This window comes from Stenella coeruleoalba (genome assembly GCF_951394435.1).
Source record: "Stenella coeruleoalba genome assembly, chromosome: 1".
Classification (NCBI taxonomy): domain Eukaryota; kingdom Metazoa; phylum Chordata; class Mammalia; order Artiodactyla; family Delphinidae; genus Stenella; species Stenella coeruleoalba.
The window spans coordinates 55,429,249-55,453,811 of record NC_137169.1 but is presented as its reverse complement, the minus strand read 5'-3'; the positions used below and the strand labels follow the sequence as shown (position 1 = coordinate 55,453,811).

The following is a 24,563-nucleotide window of genomic DNA, read 5'->3' as shown; positions in this document are numbered from 1 at the left end:
TCTCGTAAGGGGATGAGGGAGGGTGCTGTCCCAGAGGGACAGAAGGTTGCAGGTGTGGCTGTTCTTGTGTTCGTAGATATCATGGTGGAAGAGTTTGTGGAGGGAGGGCCCCTGGATCTCTTCATGCACCGGAAAAGTGATGTCCTCACCACACCCTGGAAGTTCAAAGTTGCCAAACAGCTGGCCAGCGCCCTGAGTTACTTGGTGAGTATGTTCTGATGTCTGTGGTGGTCCCCATCAGGAACCAAAATGTGGGGAGGCAGGAAGGAGGTACCAGCCAAGCAGGCTGGAGAGCCCAGGCTCTTCACCTGAACACAGGTGTGCCTGGTGCTTAGTGAACGCCATCATCGTGGGCTGTTCTGTGTGCTTACATGTGAATCCTGCTTAGAGGGAAATTTTTATCACTTCAGAGGACTGGCTTCCATACTGCAGTGTATAATAAGAGTAGAAATATTACAGTACTTGTTGAATGAGTGAATGAAACTATTAGCATCAATAGTAGCTCACATTTATTGAGTGCTTACCATGGCTCAGCTGTTCAGGTGTTTTTCAGGCTCTGATAATCACTTTAATTCTCACAAAAGCCCTATGAGGCATGCTCCATTGTTATCCCTGGTTCACTGATGAGGGAGCTGGAGTAAAGGGATGTTATATAATGTGCCTGAGTCACACAGATCATCGGCAGGAGAGCTAAGCTGCCCGGGTCTGGCTGGGGCTGGGGAATGTGGATTATGACCTGTGGGAAACAGGAGACAGTGGGAAGGAGGGCAGCTCCATGGGCAACTTTGCTGAGCTCTGCCTTTTCACTCTGCAGGAGGATAAAGATCTGGTCCACGGAAATGTGTGCACTAAAAACCTCCTCCTGGCCCGCGAGGGCACTGACAGCGAGTGCGGCCCCTTCATCAAGCTCAGTGACCCCGGCATCCCCGTCACTGTGCTGTCCAGGCAAGGTGTGTCCTCCCTCCCTCCCATCTCCTGCCCCACCCATCCCCTTCCCCCGACCCTGAGGCAGGGCCAGGCCAGCAGGGAAGGGGGCTGGGCTGGGGTTCTGCCTCATTTTAGAAAGCACACTTCTGCAAAAGGCGGCTGTGCTTCTGCCCAGCCCTGGGGGCAGGGGAGGTGTCACGCATGGGAGGGTCGGTCCCTGCCCTCAAGGAGCTGACTGTGCAGTAGGAGAAACACAACTGAGCTGGGGCAGGTCTGGTCTTGCGATGAAGGAGCTGTGTTTAAGGTGCCAGGCAGCACCTTGTTCAAGGGGAGGCCAAGGGCCTGGGGTGGTCAGAGATGTGTCAGGAGGAGTGGGACCTGGGTCCTACCTGTGTTTGTTTTGAAATCCACTGTAAGCAACTACAATACAAATTAAAAACAAAACAAAACAAGAAATCCACTGTAGTTAGAGAGCAGTTTGGGGAGGCGCCTTAGCGATTGCTGTGGTCTTGCAGCTTCTCTTTGAATGAGGTCATCATGAGTTGAGGACTCCAAAGGAGAGGGCAGACCTGGGAGCTGAGACACTGTAAGCAGTGCCGCACAGGTCATGCTCTACCTGTAGGTCATACGTGGGATACCAGTGCACCCCTGGGCCCTTGCAGGGCGATATGCAGAGTATGGGGGTAAGCCCGTTCCCACTCTGCATCTGTTGGCCTCTTCTCCCCGGCCTTCTCTTTCTTAAGCCTTTGTCCATGTGCCCCCCTGTTCTCCCTCCCCAGGGTGTTGGCTTCCACCCTGGGGTGCTTTGCTCTTTCTGAGGCCACAGCTTCAAAGACTGACTCACACGACCTTCTTGGGGAGTCTGTGTTAAACAGACACAGCTGCAGGCCCTGACTCAGACAGATGCATTGGAAAGGCCAGGGCTAAGGGACCTGGAAAACCGCCCCTTTCACAAACTCCCTGCAGGACCAGGGCAGCCATGGTCCATGTTTGGAAAACACTACTTGAAAGAGTTTCTTAACTCCCAGTTCTTGCTGCAATGGCAGTGATATACTCCCCAGGTGATCGCAGAAACTGATCTGTAAATGTTTCTTGTCTTTTCCAGAGTGCATAGAACGAATCCCATGGATCGCTCCTGAGTGTGTTGAAGACTCCAAGAACCTGAGTGTGGCCGCTGACAAGTGGAGCTTTGGAACCACGCTCTGGGAGATCTGCTACAATGGCGAGATTCCCTTGAAAGACAAGACACTGATTGAGGTGAGTTGCTTTCCAGGGTGTGAGCTGAGTGGGGACCCCTTGGACACTCATGGGTGTCTCAGGAGTTATCAGGAAGCCTCATATTGTGGGAGGAGACAGGCACGGGTTAGACTCTCCTTCACAAGCTTACAGTGCCTGTGTGACCTCGCAAATGTTACTTAATTTCCTTGGGCCTTGGTTTCATCATCTGTAAAATGGGAATAAATAATACCTACTTTGCAGGGTTGTTGTGAAAATTAAATAATGCGTGTAGAGTCCCAGGTACACAATATGTGCTCAGTAGATCGCTATAGCATTGCAAAATTAACACCCAGATACTTACTGCGTTCCTCCTGTGTACCAGGCGTTGTCCTAAGTTAAAGCTGGGGGTTCACAATGAAATAGACACAGGCCTTGCCTACCCTTGAGGACCTTAGGGTGTAGTAGGAGAGTTGGGCTAAAACAGCGATAAGGATTCCACACATAATATCTGAAATCATCACCTTTAGAGCCCTGCATGTTGGGTAGGGCAGTGTCATTACCCTTGTTTTACAGGTCAGGTAACAGATGCAGGTGGCCCAAGGCGCGGGTTCCTTAGCTAGAATGCAGAACTTCGAGGCTGACCCTTTCTCGTGTTCACTTGCAGAAAGCGAGTGGAGGCTCTAACTCCAAAGGGATAAAGCAGTGAAAGTTAGAGTGAAGGACCACTGATCCCAACTCACTGATTTGATTATTAGGGTGTGTCTTGTGTCTTTAGAGGGGCAGGCATCACTTTTAGCTGGGAGGGAATGATCAAAGTCCAAGGGAGGGTGGCATTTCAGTTGTCTACAGGGAGCAGTTTCATTTGCCTGGAGTGTGGAGAGGAATGACAGGTAAAAAGGTGGGAAGGGTCCTTTGAGGTCGGATTATATAGAGGCCCTGAATGCCGGGCTGCAGAATTTTACTGGGGTGATGTGGGGCATTGAAGGGTTTGGGTGGGGGAGCCAGGTGCTCGGAGGCCAGACTGGGCAGTTCATCTGGATGGTGGTTGGATGGACAGGCTGGATGGACAGAGCAAGAGGCCTCTTGCTCTGAGGCTCTCAGTGGCGACAGCCTGAACCAGGAAGTGGCAGTGAGGATCCAGAGTGGAGGGTGCACGTGGAGGAGATACCGAAGAGGCGAAAGAACCTTTAACCTGTTAGCCTTTTGCCAGGTAAACATGGTGCAGGACTTGGGAAAGAGGAGTTAAGCTAAAACCAACAGAGAAACCGTCACATCCATAGATCTGTATTTAGGATTTTCAGCTGGGGCTTTTGGGAGTCATTTTATTTTTAACTTCCTTGGAAACAAAACAGCATACCCTTTGCTGTCAGTCAGTATTTACTGAGCACCTTCTGTGTACCCAGAAGTGAGCAGAATACAGAGATGGTGTAAGGAAATGTCTGTCCCTTTGATAAAGGAGGGTCTGTCTCTTCTCCCAGGTACCCTTGGGTGGGCTGGGTGACCTTTCCCCCTGGCTCTACTGGAGCCTGGAAGAGTGAGAGACACTCCAAGGCAGGGGGAGCTCTCAGCTCCTTAATTCCAACCCATCTTCCTCCTCTCCTCTGGGGCCTGCCCCCACCCCACCCTAGGACCCACAGGGACCAGAAGAGAAACTAGTACCCTTGAGAGTCAGCTACAGACCAGAGCCTAAAGTGTAGCAAATTAACTTAATTTTTTTAAAAGGGCATCAATTATTCGTTTCAGAATTTTAAAGTATTAACCCCGTTGATGAGAATTTAGAAAACAAAGTATTTTTAAAAAAGAAATTATTAATCACTATATTCTGGTCACCCCTAACTAATGTTTAACACTTTGGCATATTGTCTTCCAGTCTGTTTCTCTCTCTCTTTTTTAAACAAACTTGGGACCATGCTAGTTATTTTTTCATTTAATGTTGTATATTTTTTCATTTAATGTTGTGAGTACTTTGCTATACGATTAAATAAGCCTTACAGTTTTTACTAATTTGATGTAAGAGTTGTTTCATTAAACTCTGATTTATTTAACTAATTTTATATTTGGCATTGAGGTCATTTTCAAATTTGTAATGTTCTGTCTAATTCTGCAGGGAATATCTTTAAACATAAATCTTTGTTTCTGACTTATTTCTGAGTCGTTCAGTAATTGCAATTAATGAGAGTTTGAAGAATCTGAAGATTTCTACACATGTTGCCAAATCATATTCCAGAAGGTTGCATGACTTTGCTGTAATACAGCTTATTTGGGACTGGGTGGGATATACTGCCTGTTTTCCTTGAATTCGGATTATTTTAGTATCCAGGACTAAGATTTCCCACAGCTAGAGAAAGGCAGCATTAGCACCCACGTTTATGACATCTACTTTTAAGCAAAGCTGTTGGGAGTTAAATTAGGGATTGTTAGGTAACTCCTTCTGACCTGGGGCTAAAAGGTCTGTGAGTGGTTCCTTTGGTTTCTTTCATGTGGTCCACTTCTTTGCAGAAAGAGAGGTTCTATGAAAGCCGGTGCAGGCCAGTGACCCCGTCTTGTAAGGAGCTAGCTGACCTTATGACCCGCTGCATGAACTACGACCCCAACCAGAGACCCTTCTTCCGAGCCATCATGAGAGACATCAATAAGCTGGAGGAGCAGAGTAAGACTCTACCTTGAGCTGTTTAACCAAGACCAGCCAATGCTCGGGGGAGGGAGGGATAACAAGGAGCCTGTGAGGGGCAATCACTCCTTTTTAACATGTTCTCTTTTCTCTTCTGTTAGATCCAGACATCGTATCAGAAAAAAAGCCAGCAACTGAAGTGGATCCCACACATTTTGAAAAGCGGTTCTTAAAGAGGATCCGTGACTTGGGAGAGGCAAGTTATACTCGAGTCTCTGCTGACCACTTCACCTCTATGGATATCTAAAGCTGCTCTCCATTCTCTCTCGTTTTGGGTCAAAGTTTGTAGGAGAAAGCATCTTACTGTGTTCTTTAGGATTGTGTGTTTTTCCATTTGACACACGGTGGCAGCCTGTCCACAGGACATTGATCAGCTCCCTCGGGAGACTTGGTCTCTAAGGGACAAAGAGATGAAAAGGGGGGGATCCATCCATGGGGGATGGATATAGATATGGTGGAAATAGAGAAGTCCCTACCTCTGACTTTTCTGGGAATACATATCCTGTGAGGCTGCTTAAATGAGAGATGGATTTATTTCACAGAACACCGAAATAGAATTTTAGCTTTTCCTCTGGACCTTGAATGGCAGTTTCCTGACAGTAAATGTGACTAGAGAAGCTACTGGAATTTGCATCTTTATACAGATTTTCTGTAGTTAATAAAGGCTGTGCCACCTTGAGTACCCGCCATGTGCCAAGGCCGAGTGCTGGGCATTCTACAAGCACAGTGTTCCTGCTTCCTCACAGCATTCCCAAGGGTTTATTACCACTGTATACATTGAGCACCTCTGGAGCCAGCTCAGAAGGTGGGGTGACCAGGCTCGAAAGGCTCGAATCACTAGCAGGTGGCTTAGCTGGGATCTAATCCACGTCTTCTAGAGACTCCTCATGCCTTGCTCTTTGTAGCCACATTGTGGTGCCTCCTGTAGCGTGGACCCAGGGCTGTCAAAGAATGTCGAGGTTGTCCTGCATGTCCAGAAATAACCTCCATTTCCTTTTGGGTTACACTTTCGTAGAAATTGGGATTGATGTGTTGGTTCACCAGTCACTTGATCCTTTTCTTGTCTTAGCTCAGTAATAGAAGGAATGGCAGGTAAGCCAAGTGGGGAAGAGCCCAGGTAGGAGATTGCTGCCTGCAGGGTCAGACTGTGCGTGCACCCCACCTTCAGGGGAACAGCACGAGGAGCAAGGCTCATCTTTGAAGTGTGTCCTGTTGGCCCAGGCCGGGGCTTCTCTGATCAAGCACGTGCATCTTTCCCTCCAGGGCCACTTTGGGAAGGTCGAGCTCTGCAGGTATGACCCTGAGGGGGACAATACAGGGGAGCAGGTGGCCGTCAAATCCCTGAAGCCTGAGAGCGGAGGGAACCACATAGCTGATCTGAAGAAGGAAATTGAAATCTTAAGAAACCTTTATCATGAGAACATTGTGAAGTATAAAGGCATCTGCACAGAAGATGGTATGTTGTGCAAAGTGGGGTTGGTTTAAAGACTGAGTGACTATCTGGGGTCATGAAGGCCAGTGCTGAGCAGGCAGTGCCCTTGGCCTCATCTAGGCTGCCTGAGTGCTAGCTGATGGCCCCCGGAGCTCTAGGGCTTCGAAGCAGTATGCACTGTCAGAACCCTCAGCTGCAGAGCTCCCGGGAAAGCTACCCAGCCTCCCCCACCGCCAGGCGGGGGGTGATTCCAGCATTGTCTCTCTTGGCTGTTCCTACACCCACACTGGGGATTGGACTTCCCCTGTCCTGATATTTGCACACGAGGGCACAGAGACCAGATGAAACTGATGCCTGCTCCTCCCCTTTCCCTGTTCTTTTGATCCAGCACTAAGCAAGGTACTTCGTTTTCTAGTTTTCTAAATCACGGTGGCAAGTAGTGTTTACTAACAAGTGTATCTTTTTTACAAGTCAGTACAATACTCATGTATTATATTTTAAAATTGGTAGTGGCTCATAATTTTTAAAAATCATCATTTGCCTAGTTGTTTGCAGAACACTGTGTTGTCTCAGTGAGCGCTGATGACCCTAGGGTAGATACCCTGTTCACTGCTGAGGATCCCAAGACTCTGAAACCTGCGAGGTTAAGCAACTTGCCTGTGATTCAGGTCCTCTGTCTCCAGATCCTGTGCCCTTCACTCCCACAGTTCCTTCATTTGGCAACCTTGTACTGATGGTTTTTTTGTTTTTTCGTTTCTTTTTTCTAAACAGGAGGAAACGGTATTAAGCTCATCATGGAATTTCTGCCTTCGGGAAGTCTTAAGGAGTATCTTCCAAAGAATAAGAACAAAATTAACCTCAAACAGCAGTTAAAATATGCCGTTCAGATTTGTAAGGTAAAAAGAAAAAAAAAAAAAGAGCCTGGTAAAAATTTATAAATCAGGCACTCTGTCCTGGGTAATTGGTTTATAATTAGGCTGCAAGTGGAAAATAATTTCCAATAATTGTACTGAGTTTATTTTGTTCTGCATGATTTGGATTGAAAATTAGCCTCTGCTAAGAAAGTGAACTAATTTGTTAATATGGTTTCTTTAATGTGTATTTCTTGGAATCAGGTTGGTCTAACTATTTTTGCAAAGAAGTAAAAACAAAAGAAGTGATATGTGAATGAAATGACATATATATTTTTTTTTGTTATGAAGTGGTAGATACAGAATCCAATCTGAACTGACCTTCAGCAATGTGCTCTGCCTTTTCCTCTCTCCCTCAGGGGATGGACTATTTGGGTTCTCGGCAATACGTTCACCGTGACTTAGCAGCAAGAAATGTCCTTGTTGAGAGTGAACACCAAGTGAAAATTGGGGACTTTGGTCTAACCAAATCCATTGAAACTGATAAGGAGTACTACACAGTCAAGGACGATCGGGACAGCCCTGTGTTTTGGTAACTGAATCAAACAGATTTCATCAGTGCTTCATAGGGTTTCCACTGTTCTGATAGGTCCTTTCTAGCTATGTTAATGTCTCTTATTAGTCCAGATTAGAAAAAGACTTAGATCATTTGGAATTGACTGATTTTTGCCTTCAAGAAACATATTATAAGCTGTTTTACTGAAAACAACTCGCAGCAATGCCTGAGCTTCATAGGACAACATCTTCCAAGGAAGAAATCTCACAACGCTCAGCATCTCCATCTTGGCTGGAGAAGGCATTCCTCTGACACAGTTGTTAAAACTGTTAGCAGCTGGAGTAATCACATCCATGCAGAGGAAGTCTGGAGGGCAGGTAGGAGGAGGGGGCAGGAAGATGACAGGAAGGAGGTGACGAGTGGGCATTGGCAGGTTCAGGTAGAGCCTGGACATAACAGAGCAAAAATCCATAAGAAGCTTGGCCATCTTCTCATGAATCACCAGAGTATCCTGGTTGGTGGGCCACCCCCTGACTTTGACCCCTCTCAGCCTGGAACACTATCCAAGGGGGAAGCTGCTAAAGTCTCCACTCTACGCTGTCCTGTAGAACTGACTGGCACCACGAGGTACATCCTGTATGGACACGACACGGGTCTCTTCCACCCACGGAGGCCAAACCTCCATTTATTCATTAAAGAAATATGTATCAAGGCCCTGCTTTGTGCCAGATACTAGAGATAACAAGGGTAAACAAGCCAACCAAGTTTAGAATTTAATGGGTGAGGCAGCCAATTTCGTGGTACCATAACCAGAAAAGGGTTCAGGCTTGGTTTTCTGGAAGTTCTTTTAAAATAAGGCCTTAAAAGATTGCTGGGGGTTTGTAAAGATGGTTAGAAGACAGCATGTATGGTGGCAAGAGTGAGACAGAGCAGTGGTTATCCTAGGAACTGGAATCAGCTCCATGTGGCTGGATCATGAAGGGAGGTCTCGGCGGTTGCCAAGGCAATGCTCTGGACGCTGAGTCATGGAGCTGGGACTCCATCCCAAGAGCTTTGGGTTGCTGTTGGGGGGATTAAGGACAGGGACTTTTTGGGTTGCTGTTGGGGGGATTAAGGACAGGGACTTTTCTGTTTAAAAAGATCACTGTGGGAAGGAGAGGAGCAAGACTGGAGCCAGGCAGTCTGATTTGGCCAGAGCCAGTGATGGTGTGAACTAGGACAGCGATGGTGGGGTTTAGAAGTGAGGAGGTTTGAGAAGTATTTCTTAGACTGGATATGGGGATGCCTCAGTTTCTGGCTCAGGCAATTGGGTATCATTCACCAAAGCAGCTGACATTGGAAGAGGACTGGGCAGTAATTCACTGCTGACTCAATCTGAGCTTGCAGGCAAATGAAGCCCGGGCCTGTCGTCATCACCTCCTCCCCCCATCCCCTCCCCATGGAGAGCCTATGCTCTGCGAAATGAGGAGCACAGACTAGTCTGACTGATGTTTGGGAGCAAATGTGTAATGAGAGCCCATAGGGGTATCTGTCCACATATCAGATGTGCACCACAGCAGCATGTGTGACTGATGCATAATACACACTTAAATGTCTTAGAATATTAAATTCTAAGAAAAACCAGAGTGCTGATTTTTCTGAGTTACTCTAATGCTTTTTGGAATATCCTTCCCAGGAAATGAAGTTTCCAGTTCTGCTTTCTTTCAGGTATGCTCCAGAATGTTTAATTCAGTGTAAGTTTTATATCGCCTCTGATGTCTGGTCTTTTGGAGTAACTCTGCATGAGCTGCTTACTTACTGTGATTCAGATTCCAGTCCCATGGCGGTACGTCTTACTTGTCCTTCGTTTGAATCTAGCACCCACTTAAAATGTGTCCATCCTTCTGCTTTGTAAGTTTCATTCTTAAATGGAATCCAATCAGTGTGTCATAATGGAAAGGAAAATTGTCTTGGACTTTTCATTTTAAAGCCTTTTTATTGTTTTAATTTCCAATTCTAGATATTTTACTGTAATCTATCTGGTGTTTACATAAATATGTACAAAGTAAAATATTTTGTTTGGTTTTATTTTACATAGTTGTTCCTGAAAATGATAGGCCCAACTCATGGCCAGATGACAGTAACAAGACTTGTGAATACATTAAAAGAAGGAAAACGTTTGCCTTGTCCACCTAACTGTCCAGAAGAGGTATTTATGGGCCATTTCACAGTAATAAAACTCAGTTTTTACTGTTTTCACTGCTTGAATTGTCCAGCATGGGATTGGAGTGGGGGAGCAGGAATGAGTAGAAAACTCTTTTAAAATAGTTTTCTGAAGCTGAATTTCAGATAAGATATCTGAGAAAATCATCTTTGGGGCAGATGACAGCCACAAGTTTTGTTCAAAGCAAGGGATTCCCTTCAGAAGTAGGCTCACCACAGTGAGCACCCTAAAGGAGCATATGTTGGTGTAGCCTTCCTGTGACAAACACATATAATTGCATTTTTGTGTGTAAGTTTATCCCACTTATCACAGCATTGTGACATCCAGTTTTCTGTATTTCTAACTGAACTGAGCCTTTAAGACTAATTCTGTAGACTATTTAAGATGTACTGAATAGTATGTTTAAGCCAAAGAATGAAGCCAGCCGGTAAGGAAATTTGGAGTCTAAACTGAGGTATAACTTCACCCTTAAACTGGTTTATAGTAATTAATGACCTGGATTGTTTTGCAAGGTCAGTTAAGTCATGAGCTTCTCAAATGTTAAAATGTTATTTATGAGCTATAGATGTCACATTTTCTGTATTTTAAGTTATTCAAATATTCTTGTTTTCTAGTATTACTTATTAAGGGAGGTCATTCACATTTTCAAAATTATGTTCTTCTTGGTGTTTCTATAATTTTTTTAAAAAGCTCCTAAACATTTTTACTGTTATTTTTTCTTTTTACAGGTTTATCAGCTTATGAGAAAATGCTGGGAATTCCAACCATCCATTCGGACAACCTTTCAGAACCTTATTGAGGGATTTGAAGCGCTTCTAAAATAAGAAGCATGAATAACATTTAAATTCTACTGTGTATCAAGTCCTCCTACCCCCAACCAATACCCAAGCCATTTAAAAAAAAAATGTGTTCTAACTGGAAAAAGTTTGTATTCTGTCTAAAAAGATACTGGGGTACGTATCCTCGTATAAAGCACACTGTGTGGTGCTTAATATGTGTAAGTACTTCCTCTTTAAATTTGGCACCAGTAACATAGTGACAAATAATGACAACCAAAATATTAGAAAGCACTTAAGCACTCCTCCTTTTGGAAGGAATATACCACTGTTTCGTCTGGTTAGTTTACTACTATCACAATTGAGTACCAGAATGGGATTTTTCAAAACAAGAGGAGCTGACCAAAGTAAAGTCTCAAGGTGATTGCTTTTTCTTAGCTGCCAGTTGATGTGAAATGTTTTTCTGGCACAGAAATCAAAGATAAAGATTGATGGACTTGGCCAATACTCTAATATGCCCTCAAAATCTAAACAGTGATAGATGAAACATTCTTGAAATATTAGATACCAGTTAGTATACTGTTGTTGCTATACAAAAAGATGAGTGTATCCCTGTCAACAGTAGGACATAAACTTTGAGTTGTTTCTGCAGTGGCTTAGCTCCTGTCCCCTTGGGTGACCAGTGGAGCCCATTTTTGAGAAAACTGGTCATACCCAGGGGGGCAGCTGTGGAATAGATACTTTGCTGCATGATGTTGATTCTTGAGAACTAAACCTGTGCCAGTGCTTCCCTAAACAGTATACCTTTAATCAATCAGAATTGATGCCAAGAACCTGGATGCTGTTATACCTGCTTTTCAGAAATGTCAATGTGTGTATCCTTTTATAACTCTACCACTTTGGGGCAAGCTGTGCCAGCATTGGTTTTGGATGCTGAATGCATATATACCATGTACATTGCACTGTTCTTAGTGTTTCAGTACTTACCATCCATCTACAAGAGTCGATCACTATTTTGACCATCACCCTATGGCGCAAAACTTGAAAGACCCAGCTAGAAGCACTATGGAGTTCAGGATCCACTAGGCAGTTTTCAGTTTGCTTGGAGGTAGCTGGGTAATCAAAAATGTCAAATCTCTGATTCATTGTGAACCATAAGATCTTTTTGACCAGGAGTCTGAAAAACTTTTTGTTCATGCTGTCTAGCATTTGTTTGATACCATTACTTTTCACCTTTGAGCCTGAAAAAGAGTTGTGTATTGATTCAATGGCAACAGCCATTCAAATTTGTCTAGTAACCCTACATCACCAAGATCTGTCCATCACCAAGATCTGTCTCAAACCTGTGGCCACCCTACATGCACTTTGTTTACTCTTTATACAAATAAATGTACTAGAGACTTCACATGCATGTGCCTTTTAATATTAAGAGTTCATTTTCAAAGCATTTCAAACAATTTGTTTGTTTACATAGAAAAATAACAGTATAGGCTGGGGGTGGGGAGAGCACTGGTAATGATCCTTATTACTAACAAACACCACTTGATTTGTACTTATCTGTTGTGTCCCAGCAATAACGGGGCACAGGCCAGTGTGGGTGGCAGACCCACACTTGCTAACACAAAATACCTTTTAGTTCTTTCAACCTCTTCCTGCTTACATTTTTAAAATTCACCATCTTCCCTTTCTTCTATTTGTACGGTCATAGAGGTGTGACAAAGCACTGAATGAAGAAGCTCAATGCAACAGGAAAATGGGAAGAAGTGCAGAGCATGGAGAACCCATGATTCATCTGCTGAGTCACAATTGAGTGATGCCTATCCTGATCAGTTATTTATAGGTAGTATACTTATTAGAAATTATCTAATAATTTAACTTTCTAGCTGTCATTTGCCAATAGAAGTTAACATAGGCAATACATTAGACCAAGTAAAATTCTTTACAAATCATACAACATGTGTACCAATTTTAAACTTCATAATTAAAACAGGAGAGAAACCTTCTATCATAGTCAATAAGTCCCCTAAATATAAGATATTTAATGATCTTATTTCAAAAAGACTAGGATCACTGAGACCCCCTAAACTCCACATCATCAATTAATGTCTCATAACAAAGGACAAACTTAGAAATTTCTAGATAGAAAAAGGGTTTCTCATGCATTTAATACCAAGGTTTTCAGGAAATGGTGATTCAAAAGTTATATGCAATAAACACAATTCTTTCGAAAGTAAATTGGGTTAAATAGCTGATAATTTTTCAGCCTAACACACTGAAAAAGAATAATAGACAAAGCACAGAGTGAGGTATAGCTTATTATCTCAAAATGGTTATAAATACTGTTACTCCATAACACTCCTTCAGAAAGGGCAGGATTGACTGCTTTACTATATTGTGGAAATGGGGCATCTGATGACCAAAATGTGCCCTGTTCTAGTAAATGAATCATCACTATGCTATGAAATTAAGACACAGAAACCTATTGTTCCTTGCCACTTACAAATCTGTTGTAAAAGTTAAAGGTCTTTTTGTAGGTGTGAAGTAAAAGGATTAGGGAATTAATGGTATTAGATCAGGAGTCTGTGAACTTTATAAAGGGCCAGATAGTAAATATTTTAGGCTTTGCAGCCACTCAGTTCTGCCACTGTAGCACAGAAGTTAGCCATACATGATATGTAAGTGAATGAGCATGGTTGTGTTCCGATAAAATTTTATGTATGGACACTGAAATTTGAATTTCAAGTCATACATTTTTTTCCTCCAAACATTTAAAAATGTAAAAAATATCATTCTTAGCTTGCAGGCAGTACAAAAACAGCTGGAGGACTGTTTTTTGACTGCAGGGAGTAGTTTGCCAGTCCCTGAAATTAGATCAGCAAAGCTACTTCAAAAGAAAAAACAACCTTGTGTTTTTCACAAGAGGTATAAATGGTTAATAACATTAAGAGTAAAGCATCTGTAGTAGTGTATACCTTGGATGTCACTGTCACTGTGTTTGAGTTTTATACTGTATGACTGGTGTGGGGGTAATAATTAAGTTTATATGTAGAGCATCTTTATAACATTACCAATCACTGCATTGTGTACTTGCATTCTTGTAATTCTAGGAAAAATTCTAAAAATCTGAAATGAGATTACTTCTAGGGAAAGTATCGATAAACTGGAATGCACACTGGCTTATAAGAAATTTATTCTGGGGCTTCCCTGGTGGCGCACAGTGGTTGAGAGTCCGCCTGCTGATGCAGGGGACACGGGTTCGTGCCCCGTCTGGGAAGATCCCACGTGCCACGGAGCGGCTAGGCCTGTGAGCCACGGCCGCTGAGCCTGCACGTCCGGAGCCTGTGCTCCGCAACGGGAGAGGCCACAACAGTGAGAGGCCCGCATACCACAAAAAAAAAAAAAAAGAAAAGAAATTTATTCTAAGGCCCAGGAAACAAGGATGTTTCCCATTTATTGCTTCAAACTTTTATATGTGGTGTCAAAATTATTCCCAGTCCTAAACAAGGACTATTGGAACATGTTAATTTCTCCAATGGACTGTAAGTTAATATCACATTGATTAAGATGCATCTAATTCTAGCGGAATATGTCCTCAATTGATGTCTCTTCTTATTGCTACTTATTTTTTTAATTTGGCAATTCTGCCTGCTGCACAACACAGTTCCTTCTGGGAGATTATAAACCCGTATTTAAAGGATATGGCTAGTTTGAATGTAGTTAAGGCAGCAATGAACAGCAGAGATACTGCAAAGAACCTTGAGTTTGTAAGGAGAGAACTTAACTCAGTACACTCGCTTCTTTTTTAAGTAGGTTTCCATGTAATATGCTCCTGTGCCCTGAGAATGCTGGTCAACAAATTCCACTGAACCACCTTCTGGGGCAGAGACGAGATATGATGAGCCTCGCTTTTCATTTCTTAAAGATGATACCTATTAGAAAAAGAAACCATAACTAATGCTAAAATCTAAATTAAAATTGGTTTGTTAAAGATATTTATAAGAAAAGCAATTCTACTGTGGTTTGGTGTAAAAACAGAATAGCAGGATAAATAACAAAGTTATCAAAAAAACTGCACAAAAAATTTCTATATCAAAATCACTTGTGGAACTTTTGAAAAATACAAACCAGCTTCTTAAGGCCGTCTCTCCCCTACTCCCCACATTTTCAGGAAAGAAAAAGTGACACTGTAGTTGCTTCTGCTGTTTGTACATAGTTAAACCCCAGTGAATCAGAATACCAGTACTGGATACCAGTATTCCTCTGAGGAAGGAGCATGGCTAAGGAATTGAACTGCATATCAACTTAGATGTTAAGTTCATCTAGTAATAAAAGATGTGGCAAGAGAAGAATAAACCAGTAGGTATGAAAACTAGCAAATGATGTCAGCAAAATAGCTAGTGAAATGTTCCAGAGAGCAATATGAACTCAAACTTTAGTCCACAAGTGTTCATGATAAGAAGGGCCAAAATGTTCCTCACAAGTAGTCACAGTACATTAAATCAGATTATATAGCACAACCCTATGACCACCTAATTCCTCTGTTTTAGCTTTTACAAATACTGTGTGACAAACTTACTTACTGAAGAATTATGTAACTTACTATACACGAGTGTAGAAATGACTCATAAGGAAAGCTTCTAGCAATGCAGAAGAGCCCTCTCACATTACAATTAAAATTACAATAGTATTTGAACCAACAATGGCCACAATTTTTAAAACCAGCTTCAACTTCAGAGGGGACAGATGATGAGTCTGTCTGCCCTTGTAGATAAAGCAGTTCTCAGTCATCCATGTTAAGAAGAGGGATAAGGTAGAGATGACCAAGAAGGCTCCAGAGCTCCCCTCCTTCCATGGATGTGTCATATGTACAGCTACACCTGGAACAGTTCCCTCTAAAAGAGATCCAGAAACTAGCTGGGCAGCTCCTACATACTAAACAAATGAGAAAATAAATACCCACACGAAAATGGGTAGGAAAGGCCAATACACAGTCTCACCATACACCCCAACCCTGGCACAGGACTGTGCATCAGGAGAGAATTCCCAATTCTTAGCTTCTCCCTGAGGAGTGAAGGGATTAGATTCCACATCTAGTGCTCCAACTTCTAAGACTCCCACTGGAGGTATGGGTTCCCAAAATACCTAGGTCTGAAAGCCAGCAGGGCTTGTGTTCATGAGATCCACAAGGCTATAGATAATAAAAAAGCATTCTTAATGGGCACACAGCACACACTGTGACTGTCCCCTCAGGGCCAGGTGCAGAGGGAGCAGGCAGAATTGCCCATCTCCCAGTCCTCCCCTGAAAGAAGTTCATCTGCACATTTTAAAAGCTGCTGCCTAAGGCCGGGCTCCTAATCTAGCAGGTGCTAGGAGCAGCAGCAATCTTCCCCAGAGACTGGGGAAGCTGAAGGACACCTCTCCCACCTTCTCCTTCCAGCTCACTCCAGTCACTAGTATCTCCCTGCAAGGAGCTTGTACACGTCTCTACCATGTCTGACACCCAAGGAATAGTCCCTGGGTCATCTGGCTCTGATAGCCAGTTGGGGCCTGCATTCATGAATTCCACTGGGCTGTAGCAAACAAAAATAAATACAATTCTTAATGGGTGCAGGAGCTCCCTTCCCACCATGCCCTGGTGATTGTACACCTGTGCTCAGCACGAAGGGAACAGGGGGGAAAAAATGCCCATTTACTTTTCTCCCTGGACAGGGCTTAACTATCAATACATACTTTCTCAGCTGCAGCCTCAGGGTCCAGGTTCTAATCCGTCTGCATCTAGGTGCTAATTGCAGTCCTTGCCTTTGGATACACAGACAGGTCTTAGCATACCCTCTAAAAAAGCCACTAAAAGCAAAGAAGGAGGCTCAGACAGTCACAAAAGGTTGAGAGACAACTAAGAGCTCAGGCTGGGCTGAACGACCATCTCCTACAAGAGACCATCCAAGACTGGAAGAGGTGGCTGTTTTACATAATGCATAGACACCAATAAAGGAAGAAATGAAGATACAATGTTCCAAAGAAAAGGCCACGATTAATATCCAAAGCAGATCTTGACAAAACAAAGTGACTCACCTGGGAGAGTTCAAAATAATGGTTGTAAAGATGCTCACCCAGGTCGAGAGCAATGAATGAACAAAGAATTTGAATAGAAAGAGAAAATATTTTAAAACTACCAAATAGAAATCACAGAATTGTTGAATGTAACTGAACTGAAAAGTTCAATAGAGGGATTCAACATCAGACTAGATCAATCACGGGAAAGGATCAGCAAACTTGAAGACAGGTTAGCGGAATTCATCCCGTCTGAGTTGCAAAAAGGAAAAATAATTATAAAAGTTACGATAGCTTAAGGGACTTATGGGACACCATCAAATGGACCAATAAGAGGTCCCAGAAGGAAAAAGAGATAAAGGGGCAGAAAACTTTTTCAAAATATTAATGGCTGAAAACTTCCCTAATCTGGGGAAACACACATCCAGATCCAAAAAGCCTAGAGAGTAACAAACAAGATGGATCCAAAGAGACCCACAATGAGACACATAAATTATATTCAAAGTGCTAAAAGAAAAAAAAACTGCCAACCAAGAGTACCTGGCTAAGTTGTCCTTCAGAATTGAAAACGAGTTTTCCAGACAAAAGCTGAAGGAGTTCATCACCACTAGACCAGCCTTACATGAAACGTTAAAGGGAGTTCTTCAAACTGACATGGACGGAGGCTTAGTTTTCTTTAGTAACAGGAAAACATATGAAAGTATGAAACCACTGGTAAAGATATATACTTAAATTCAGAAAACTGACCAAAAAAACTATACAAACATTTGTCAATGGATACACAATGTAAAAAGGTACAAACTGTGCCATCAAATAAATGGGGGTGGCAGAGCTGTATTCATTTGAAGTTATCAGCTTAGACTATTATATATTATATAACATATATATAAGATGTTTTATGTAAGCCTCATGGTAACCACAAGACAAAAGCCTAAAGTAGGGATGTAAAAGAGCAAAGAATCAAAGCATACAATTATAGAGAATTAGCAAATCACAGAGACAGCAAGGGAGGAAGAAGGGAACAGAGAAATCACAAAACAACCAGAAAACAATTAACAAAATGGCAATAGTAAATCCACAACTACATTACTTTAACCCACACACCTATAGTCAACTAATCTACAACAAAGGAGGCAGGAATCTACAATGGAGAAAAGACAGTCTGTTCAACAAGTGTTGCTGGGAAAACCGGACAGCCACGTGCAAACCAATGAGATTAGAACATTCTCTCATACCATATATAAAAGTAAACTCAAAAATGGATTAAAGACCTAAACATAAGAATGGAAATCATAAAATTCCTAAAAGAGAACATACGCAGAATACTGACGTAAATCATAGCAGTATTTTCTTGAATCAGTCCCTAAGGCCAAAAAACAAACCAAAAAAAAAAAATAAATGGGACCTAATTAAACTTAAAAGCTTTTGCACAGCAAAAGAAACCATTAAAATGAAAAGACAACCTACAGAATGGGAGGGAAAATTTGTGAATGATGTGACCGACAGGGAATTAATATCCAAAATACACAAACAGCTCATACAACTCAATAGCAAAAAAAAAAAAAAAAAAACCCAATCAAAAAAAATAGGCAGGGGCTTCCCTGGTGGCGCAGTGGTGGAGAATCTGCCTGCCAATGCAGGGGACACGGGTTCGAGCCCTGGTCTGGGAAGATCCCACATGCCGCGGAGCAACTAAGCCCGTGAGTCACAACTACTGAGCCTGCGCGTCTGGAGCCTGTGCTCCACAACGGGAGAGGCCGTGACAGTGAGAGGCCTGTGCACCGCGATGAAGAGTGGACCCCACTCGCCGCAACTGGAGAAAGCCCTCGCACAGAAGCGAAGACCCAACACAGCCAAAAATAAATAAATAAATATTAAAAAAAAAAAAATAGGCAGAAGACCTGAAAAAACATTTTTCTGAAGAAGACATACGGATAAAAGAGCACATGAAAAGATGCTCAACATTATTAGAGAAATACAACATCAAAACAATAAGGTAGGGCTTCCCTGGTGGCGCAGTGGTTAAGAATCTGCCTGCCAGTGTAGGGGACACAGGTTCGATCCCTGGCTCGAGAAGATCCCACATGCCACAGAGCAGCTAAGCCCATGCACCACAACTACTGAGCCTGTGCTCTAGAGCCCGCAAGCCACAACTACTGAGCCCACGCACCTACAGCCTGTGCTCCGTAACAAGAAAAGCCACAACAATGAGAAGCGTGCACAATGCAACGAAGAGTAGCCCCCACTCGCTGCAACTAGAGAAAGCCCGCGCACAGCAACGAAGACCTAACACAGCCAAAAAAGAAAAAAAACACAAAAAAACGAGATACTATCTCACACTTGTTAGAATGGTTACCATCAAAAAGTCTACAAATAACATGTCAGAAAGGATGTAGAAAAAAGGGAACCCTCGTACACTGCTGGTGAGAATGTAAGTTGGTGCAGCCACCATGGAAAACAGTATGGACGTTCCTCAAAAAACTAAAAAAGAACTACCATACGATCCAGCAATTCTACTCCCTGGGTATATATTGGAGAAAAATGAAAATGCCTATTCAAGAAGTTACATACAGCCCAATGTTCATAGGCAGCAACAATGAATCATTTGGCCAGAAAAATCAAAAGAGCCAAGACATGGGAGCAACTCAAGTGCCCATCAACAGATGATTAGATTAAAAAGATGTGACTATATATATATATATATATATATATATATGTGTACACACAATGGAATATTACTCAGCCATAAAAAAGAATAAAATCCTGCCACTTGCAGCAATGTGGATGGTCCTAGGGAATATTATGGTTAGTGAAATAAGTCAGAAAGACAAATGCTACCGATATACAAATGGAATCTAAAAAATAATACAGATGAATGTATATGCAAAACAGAAACAGACTAACAGATACAGAAAAACTGGTTACCAAAGGAGAGAGGGAAGGGAGGAGGGATAAGTTAGGGGTATGGGATTAACAGATACAAACTACTATGTATAAAATAGATAAGCTGGGCTTCCCTGGTGGCACAGTGGTTAAGAATCCTCCTGCCAATGCAGGGGACACGGGTTCGAGCCCTGGTCTGGGAAGATTCCACATGACGCAGAGCAACTAAGCCCGTGTGCCACAACTACTGAGCCTGTGCTCCAGAGCCTGCGACCTACAACTCCTGAAGCCCAGCGCCTAGAGCCCATGCTCCGCAACAAGAGAAGCCACCACAATGAGAAGCCTGTGCACCACAACGAAAAGTAGCCCCTGCTGACCGCAACTAGAAAAAGCCTGCGCACAGCAACAAAGACCCAACACAGCCAAAAATAAATAAATAATAAAATGTAAAAAAAAAAAGATAAGCAACAAGGATATACTGTAAAGCATAGGGAATTATAACCGTTATCTTATAATAACCTATAATGGAGTATAGTCTGCAAAACTACTGACTCACAATGCTATACACCTGAAACTAACAATATTGTAAATCAACTACAATAAAAAATTTTTAAAATGTAAATGGATTAAATTTTCTAATCAAAAGACAGAGTGGCTGAATGAATAAAAATCAAAACCAGGGCTTCCCTGGTGGCGCAGTGGTTGAGAATCCTCCTGCCGATGCAGGGGACGCAGGTTCGTGCCCCGGTCTGGGAAGATCCCACATGCCGCGGAGCGGCTGGGCCCGTGAGCCATGGCCGCTGGGCCCGCGCGTCCGGAGCCTGTGCTCCACAACGGGAGAGGCCACAACAATGAGAGGCCTGCGTACCGCAAAAACAAAACAAAAAACAAAACAAAACAAAATCAAAACCAAACTATACATTGACTTAGAGTCTCACCTAGCTTAAGGGACACACACAGACTGAAGGTGAAGGGATGCAAAAAGATATCCTTTGCAAATGAAAACCAACAGAAAGCAAAGGTAGCTGTACTTATATCAGACAAAATAAACTTCAAGTTAAAAAATGTAGCAAGAGACAAGGTCATTATCAATTGACCTAGGTCAATTCGGTCAGAATGGCCATCATCAAAAAATCTACAAACAATAAATGCTGGAGAGGGTGTGGAGAAAAGGGAACCCTCTTGCACTGTTGGTGGGAATGTAAATTAATACAGCCACTATGGAGAACAATATGGAGGTTCCTTAAAAAACTAAAAATAGGACTACCATGTGACCCTGCAGTCCCACTACTGGGCATATACCCTGAGAAAACCGTAATTCAAAAAGAGTCATATACCAAAATGTTCATTGCAGCTCTATTTACAATAGCCAGGACATGGAAGCAACGTTAAATGTCCATCAACAGGTGACTGGATAAAGAAGATGTGCAACATATATACAATAGAATATTACTCAACCATAAAAAGAAATGAAATTGAGTTTTTGTAGTGAAGTGTGAGTTATTTGTAGTGAAGTGGATGGACCTAGAGTCTGTCATACAGAGTGAAGTAAGTCAGAAAGAGAAAAACACCATATGCCAACACATATATATGGAATCTAAAAAAAAAAAAAAAAAAAAAAAAAAAAAAAATGGTCATGAAGAACCTAGGGGCAAGACGGGAATAAAGACACAGACCTACTAGAGAATGGACTTGAGGATACAGGGAGGGGGAAAGGTAAGCTGGGACAAAGATAGAGTGGCATGGACATATATACACTACCAAACGTATAAAATAACTAGTGGGAAGCAGCCACATAGCACAGGAAGATCAGCTTGGTGCTTTGTGACCACCTAGAGGGGTGGGATAGGGAAGGTGGGAGGGAGGGAGATTCAAGAGGGAAGAGATATGGGGACATATGTATAACTGATTCACTTTGTTATAAAGCAGAAACTAACACACCATTGTAAAGCAATTATACTCCAATAAAGATGTAAAAAAAAATATGTATCTTTCTTAAAAAAAAAGATGTTAAAAAAAAAGGTCAATTAATCAAAAGGATGTAACAATTGTAAATATAAGCCCAAAACAGGAGCACCTAAGTATATATAAAGCAAATATTGTGAAGGGAGAAAAAGATAGCAATACAATATCAAGGGACTTGAATACTCCACTTTCAACAATGAATCATTTGGCCAGAAAAATCAGCAAGGAAACATTGGACTTAAACTACATGTCAGACACGATGAACCTAAAGGACATAACACAACATTCCATCCAACAGCAACTGAATATACATTCTTCTCAGATGCACATGGAATTTTCTTTAGGATAGATCATATGTTAGACCACAAGTCTTAATAAATTAAAAAAAATTGAAACCCTACCTAGCATCTTTTCCAATCATGATTGTATCAAAGTAGAAATCAATTGCAAGACAAAAACTGGAAAGTTCACAAATATGTGGAGATTAAACAACATGTTCCTAAATAACCAATGGATCAAAGAAGATATAAAAAAATACTTTGAGATAAAAGAAAATGGAAACAAAACATAGCAAAACTTATGAAATGCAGCAAAAGCAGTTCTAAAAGGGAAGTTTATAGTGATAAACAACTACATGAAGAAAAAAATCTTGAACAGCTATCTTTACACCTGGAAGAATCAGAAAGAGAGCAACAAACTAAGCTCAAAGCTAGCAAAAGGAAGGAAGTAACAAAGATAAGAGTGGAAATAAATGAAATAGAGACTAAAAGGACAACAGAAAAGATTAATGAAACTAAGAGCTGGTTTTCTAAAAAGATAGACTAGACACACTTTTAACTAGACTTACCAAGAAAAAAAGAGAACTGACATAAAGGTATAAATGAAAAAGGAGATACTACAACTGATACCACAGAAATACGAAAGACCATAAAGACCACTATGAATACTTATATGCCAACAAGTTGGATAACTTAGAAGAAATGGACTAATTCCTAGAAACAACCTACCAAGACTGAATCATGAGGAAACAGAAAATTTGAACAAATTACTAGTAAGGATATTGAACCAGTAATCAAAAACCTACCAACAAAAAAAGTTCAGAGACAGATGCCTTCACTGGTGAATTCCACAAAACATTTAAAGACAAGTTAATACCAATCCATCTTGATATCTTCCAAAACACAGAAAAGGAAAGAACACTTCCAAATTCATTTTACAAAGCCAGCTTTACCTTGATACCAAAGGCAGACAAAGACATTACAAGAAAAAAAATTACAGGCCCATATTCCTGGTGAACATAGATGCGAAAATCCCCACAAGATATTAGCAAACTGAATTCAACAATAGTTTGAAAGGATCATACACCATGAAAAAATTGGATTTATTCCAGTAGTACATGGATGGTTCAACATCCACAAATCAGTAAACGTGATATACACCACATTAACAAAATAAAGGATAAAAATCATATCATCATCTCAATAGATACAGAGAGAGTATTTGACAAAATTCAACATCCATTCATGATAAAAACTCAACAAACTGGGTATTGAGGGACTGTACCTCAACATAATAAAGGCCATATATGTCAAACCCACAGATGACAACATACTCGATGAAATGCTGAAAGCTTTTCCTCTAAGATCAAGAACAAGACAAGGATATCTACTGTCATCACTTTTATTTAACATAGTACTGGAAATCCTAGCCAGAGCAGTGAGGCAAGAAAAAGAAATAAGAGGCATCCAAATTAGAAAGGGAGAAGTAAAATTGTCACTGTTAGCAGATGACATATTATATTTAGAAAACCCTAAAGAATCCACCAAAAAACTGTTAGAAATAATAAACAATTTCAATAAAGTTGCAGGATACAAAATCAATATACAGGGCTTCCCTGGTGGCGCAGTGGTTGAGAGTCCACCTGACGATGCAGGGGACATGGGTTCATGCCCTGGTCGAGGAAGATCCCACATGCCACGGAGCAGCTGGGCCCGTGAGCCATGGCCGCTGAGCCTGCGCATCTGGAGCCTGTGCTCCGCAACGGGAGAGGCCGCAACAGTGAGAGGCCCACATACCGCAAAAAAAAAAAAAAAAAAAAATCAATATACAAAAATCAATTGCTTCTCTATACACTAACAATGAGCTATCCAAAAAAGAAATTAGGAGTACTTAGGAATAAATTTTACCAAGGTTTACACACTGAAAACTGTAGGAAAGATGACACAAATAAATGAAAAGATATTCTGTGTTCATGGATTGGAGGAATTAATATTATTGAAATGTCCATACTACCCAAAGCAATCTACAGATTCAATGCAATCCCTATGAGAATTCCAATGGCATTTTTTGTAGAAATAAATAATCCTAAAAATTGGAACCTGAAAAAACCCTAAGTAGCAAAAGCAATCTTGAGAAAGAAGAACAAAGCTAGAGGCATCATTCTTCCTGATTTCAAACTATATTGCAAAGCTATAGTAATCAAAACAGTATGATACAGTCATAAAAACAGACACATGGATCGTTGGAACAGAATAGAGACCCCAGAAATAAAACTCGTGCTATATGGTCAATTAATTTATGACAAAGGGGCCAAGAACATACAATGGGGAAAGGATACCTCTTCAAGAAAAAGTGTTTGGAAAATTGGATAGCCACATGAAGAAGAATGAAACAGGACCACTTTTACAAAATACTCAAAAAGTCAACTCAAAATGGATTAAAAACTTGAAATGTAAGACTTGAAACCATATAACTCCTATAAGAAAACATAGCAGGTAATAACCTACTTGACATTTGTCTTTGCAATGATTTTTTGAATTTAACAGCAAAAGCAAAGGTGACAAAAGCAAAAATAAACAAGTGTGATTACATCAAACTATAAAGATTCTGCACAGCAAAGGAAAACATCAACAAAATGAAAATTCAACCTATTCCTATGGAATGGGAGAATATATTTGCAAACCACGTATCTGTTAAGGGATTAATAGCCAAAATAATCTTGGTACACAACTCAACAGCCAAAAAGGCCCC

The 24,563-nt window shown here is 41.6% G+C and overlaps 2 protein-coding genes across 4 annotated transcripts in view; one reads left to right on the top strand and one right to left on the bottom strand.

Moving 5' to 3' along the window:
- JAK1 (Janus kinase 1) overlaps positions 1-12,048 on the top strand; it is a 140,278-nt gene extending 128,230 nt beyond the window's left edge. For all 3 annotated transcript variants that reach the window (XM_079939192.1, XM_079939194.1, XM_079939193.1), the window contains 11 exons: positions 77-204; positions 815-950; positions 2,033-2,184; positions 4,645-4,795; positions 4,918-5,012; positions 6,080-6,272; positions 7,020-7,144; positions 7,519-7,691; positions 9,363-9,480; positions 9,733-9,843; positions 10,587-12,048. In XM_079939192.1, coding sequence (XP_079795318.1) covers positions 77-204; positions 815-950; positions 2,033-2,184; positions 4,645-4,795; positions 4,918-5,012; positions 6,080-6,272; positions 7,020-7,144; positions 7,519-7,691; positions 9,363-9,480; positions 9,733-9,843; positions 10,587-10,682 — 1,478 coding nt within the window. In that variant the 3' untranslated portion in view covers positions 10,683-12,048. The remainder of the gene's footprint in view (positions 1-76; positions 205-814; positions 951-2,032; positions 2,185-4,644; positions 4,796-4,917; positions 5,013-6,079; positions 6,273-7,019; positions 7,145-7,518; positions 7,692-9,362; positions 9,481-9,732; positions 9,844-10,586) is intronic.
- A 171-nt stretch (positions 12,049-12,219) lies between these two features.
- RAVER2 (ribonucleoprotein, PTB binding 2) overlaps positions 12,220-24,563 on the bottom strand; it is a 104,175-nt gene continuing 91,831 nt past the window's right edge. The window contains exon 12 of the mRNA XM_079939200.1: positions 12,220-14,563. Coding sequence (XP_079795326.1) covers positions 14,417-14,563 — 147 coding nt within the window. The 3' untranslated portion in view covers positions 12,220-14,416. The remainder of the gene's footprint in view (positions 14,564-24,563) is intronic.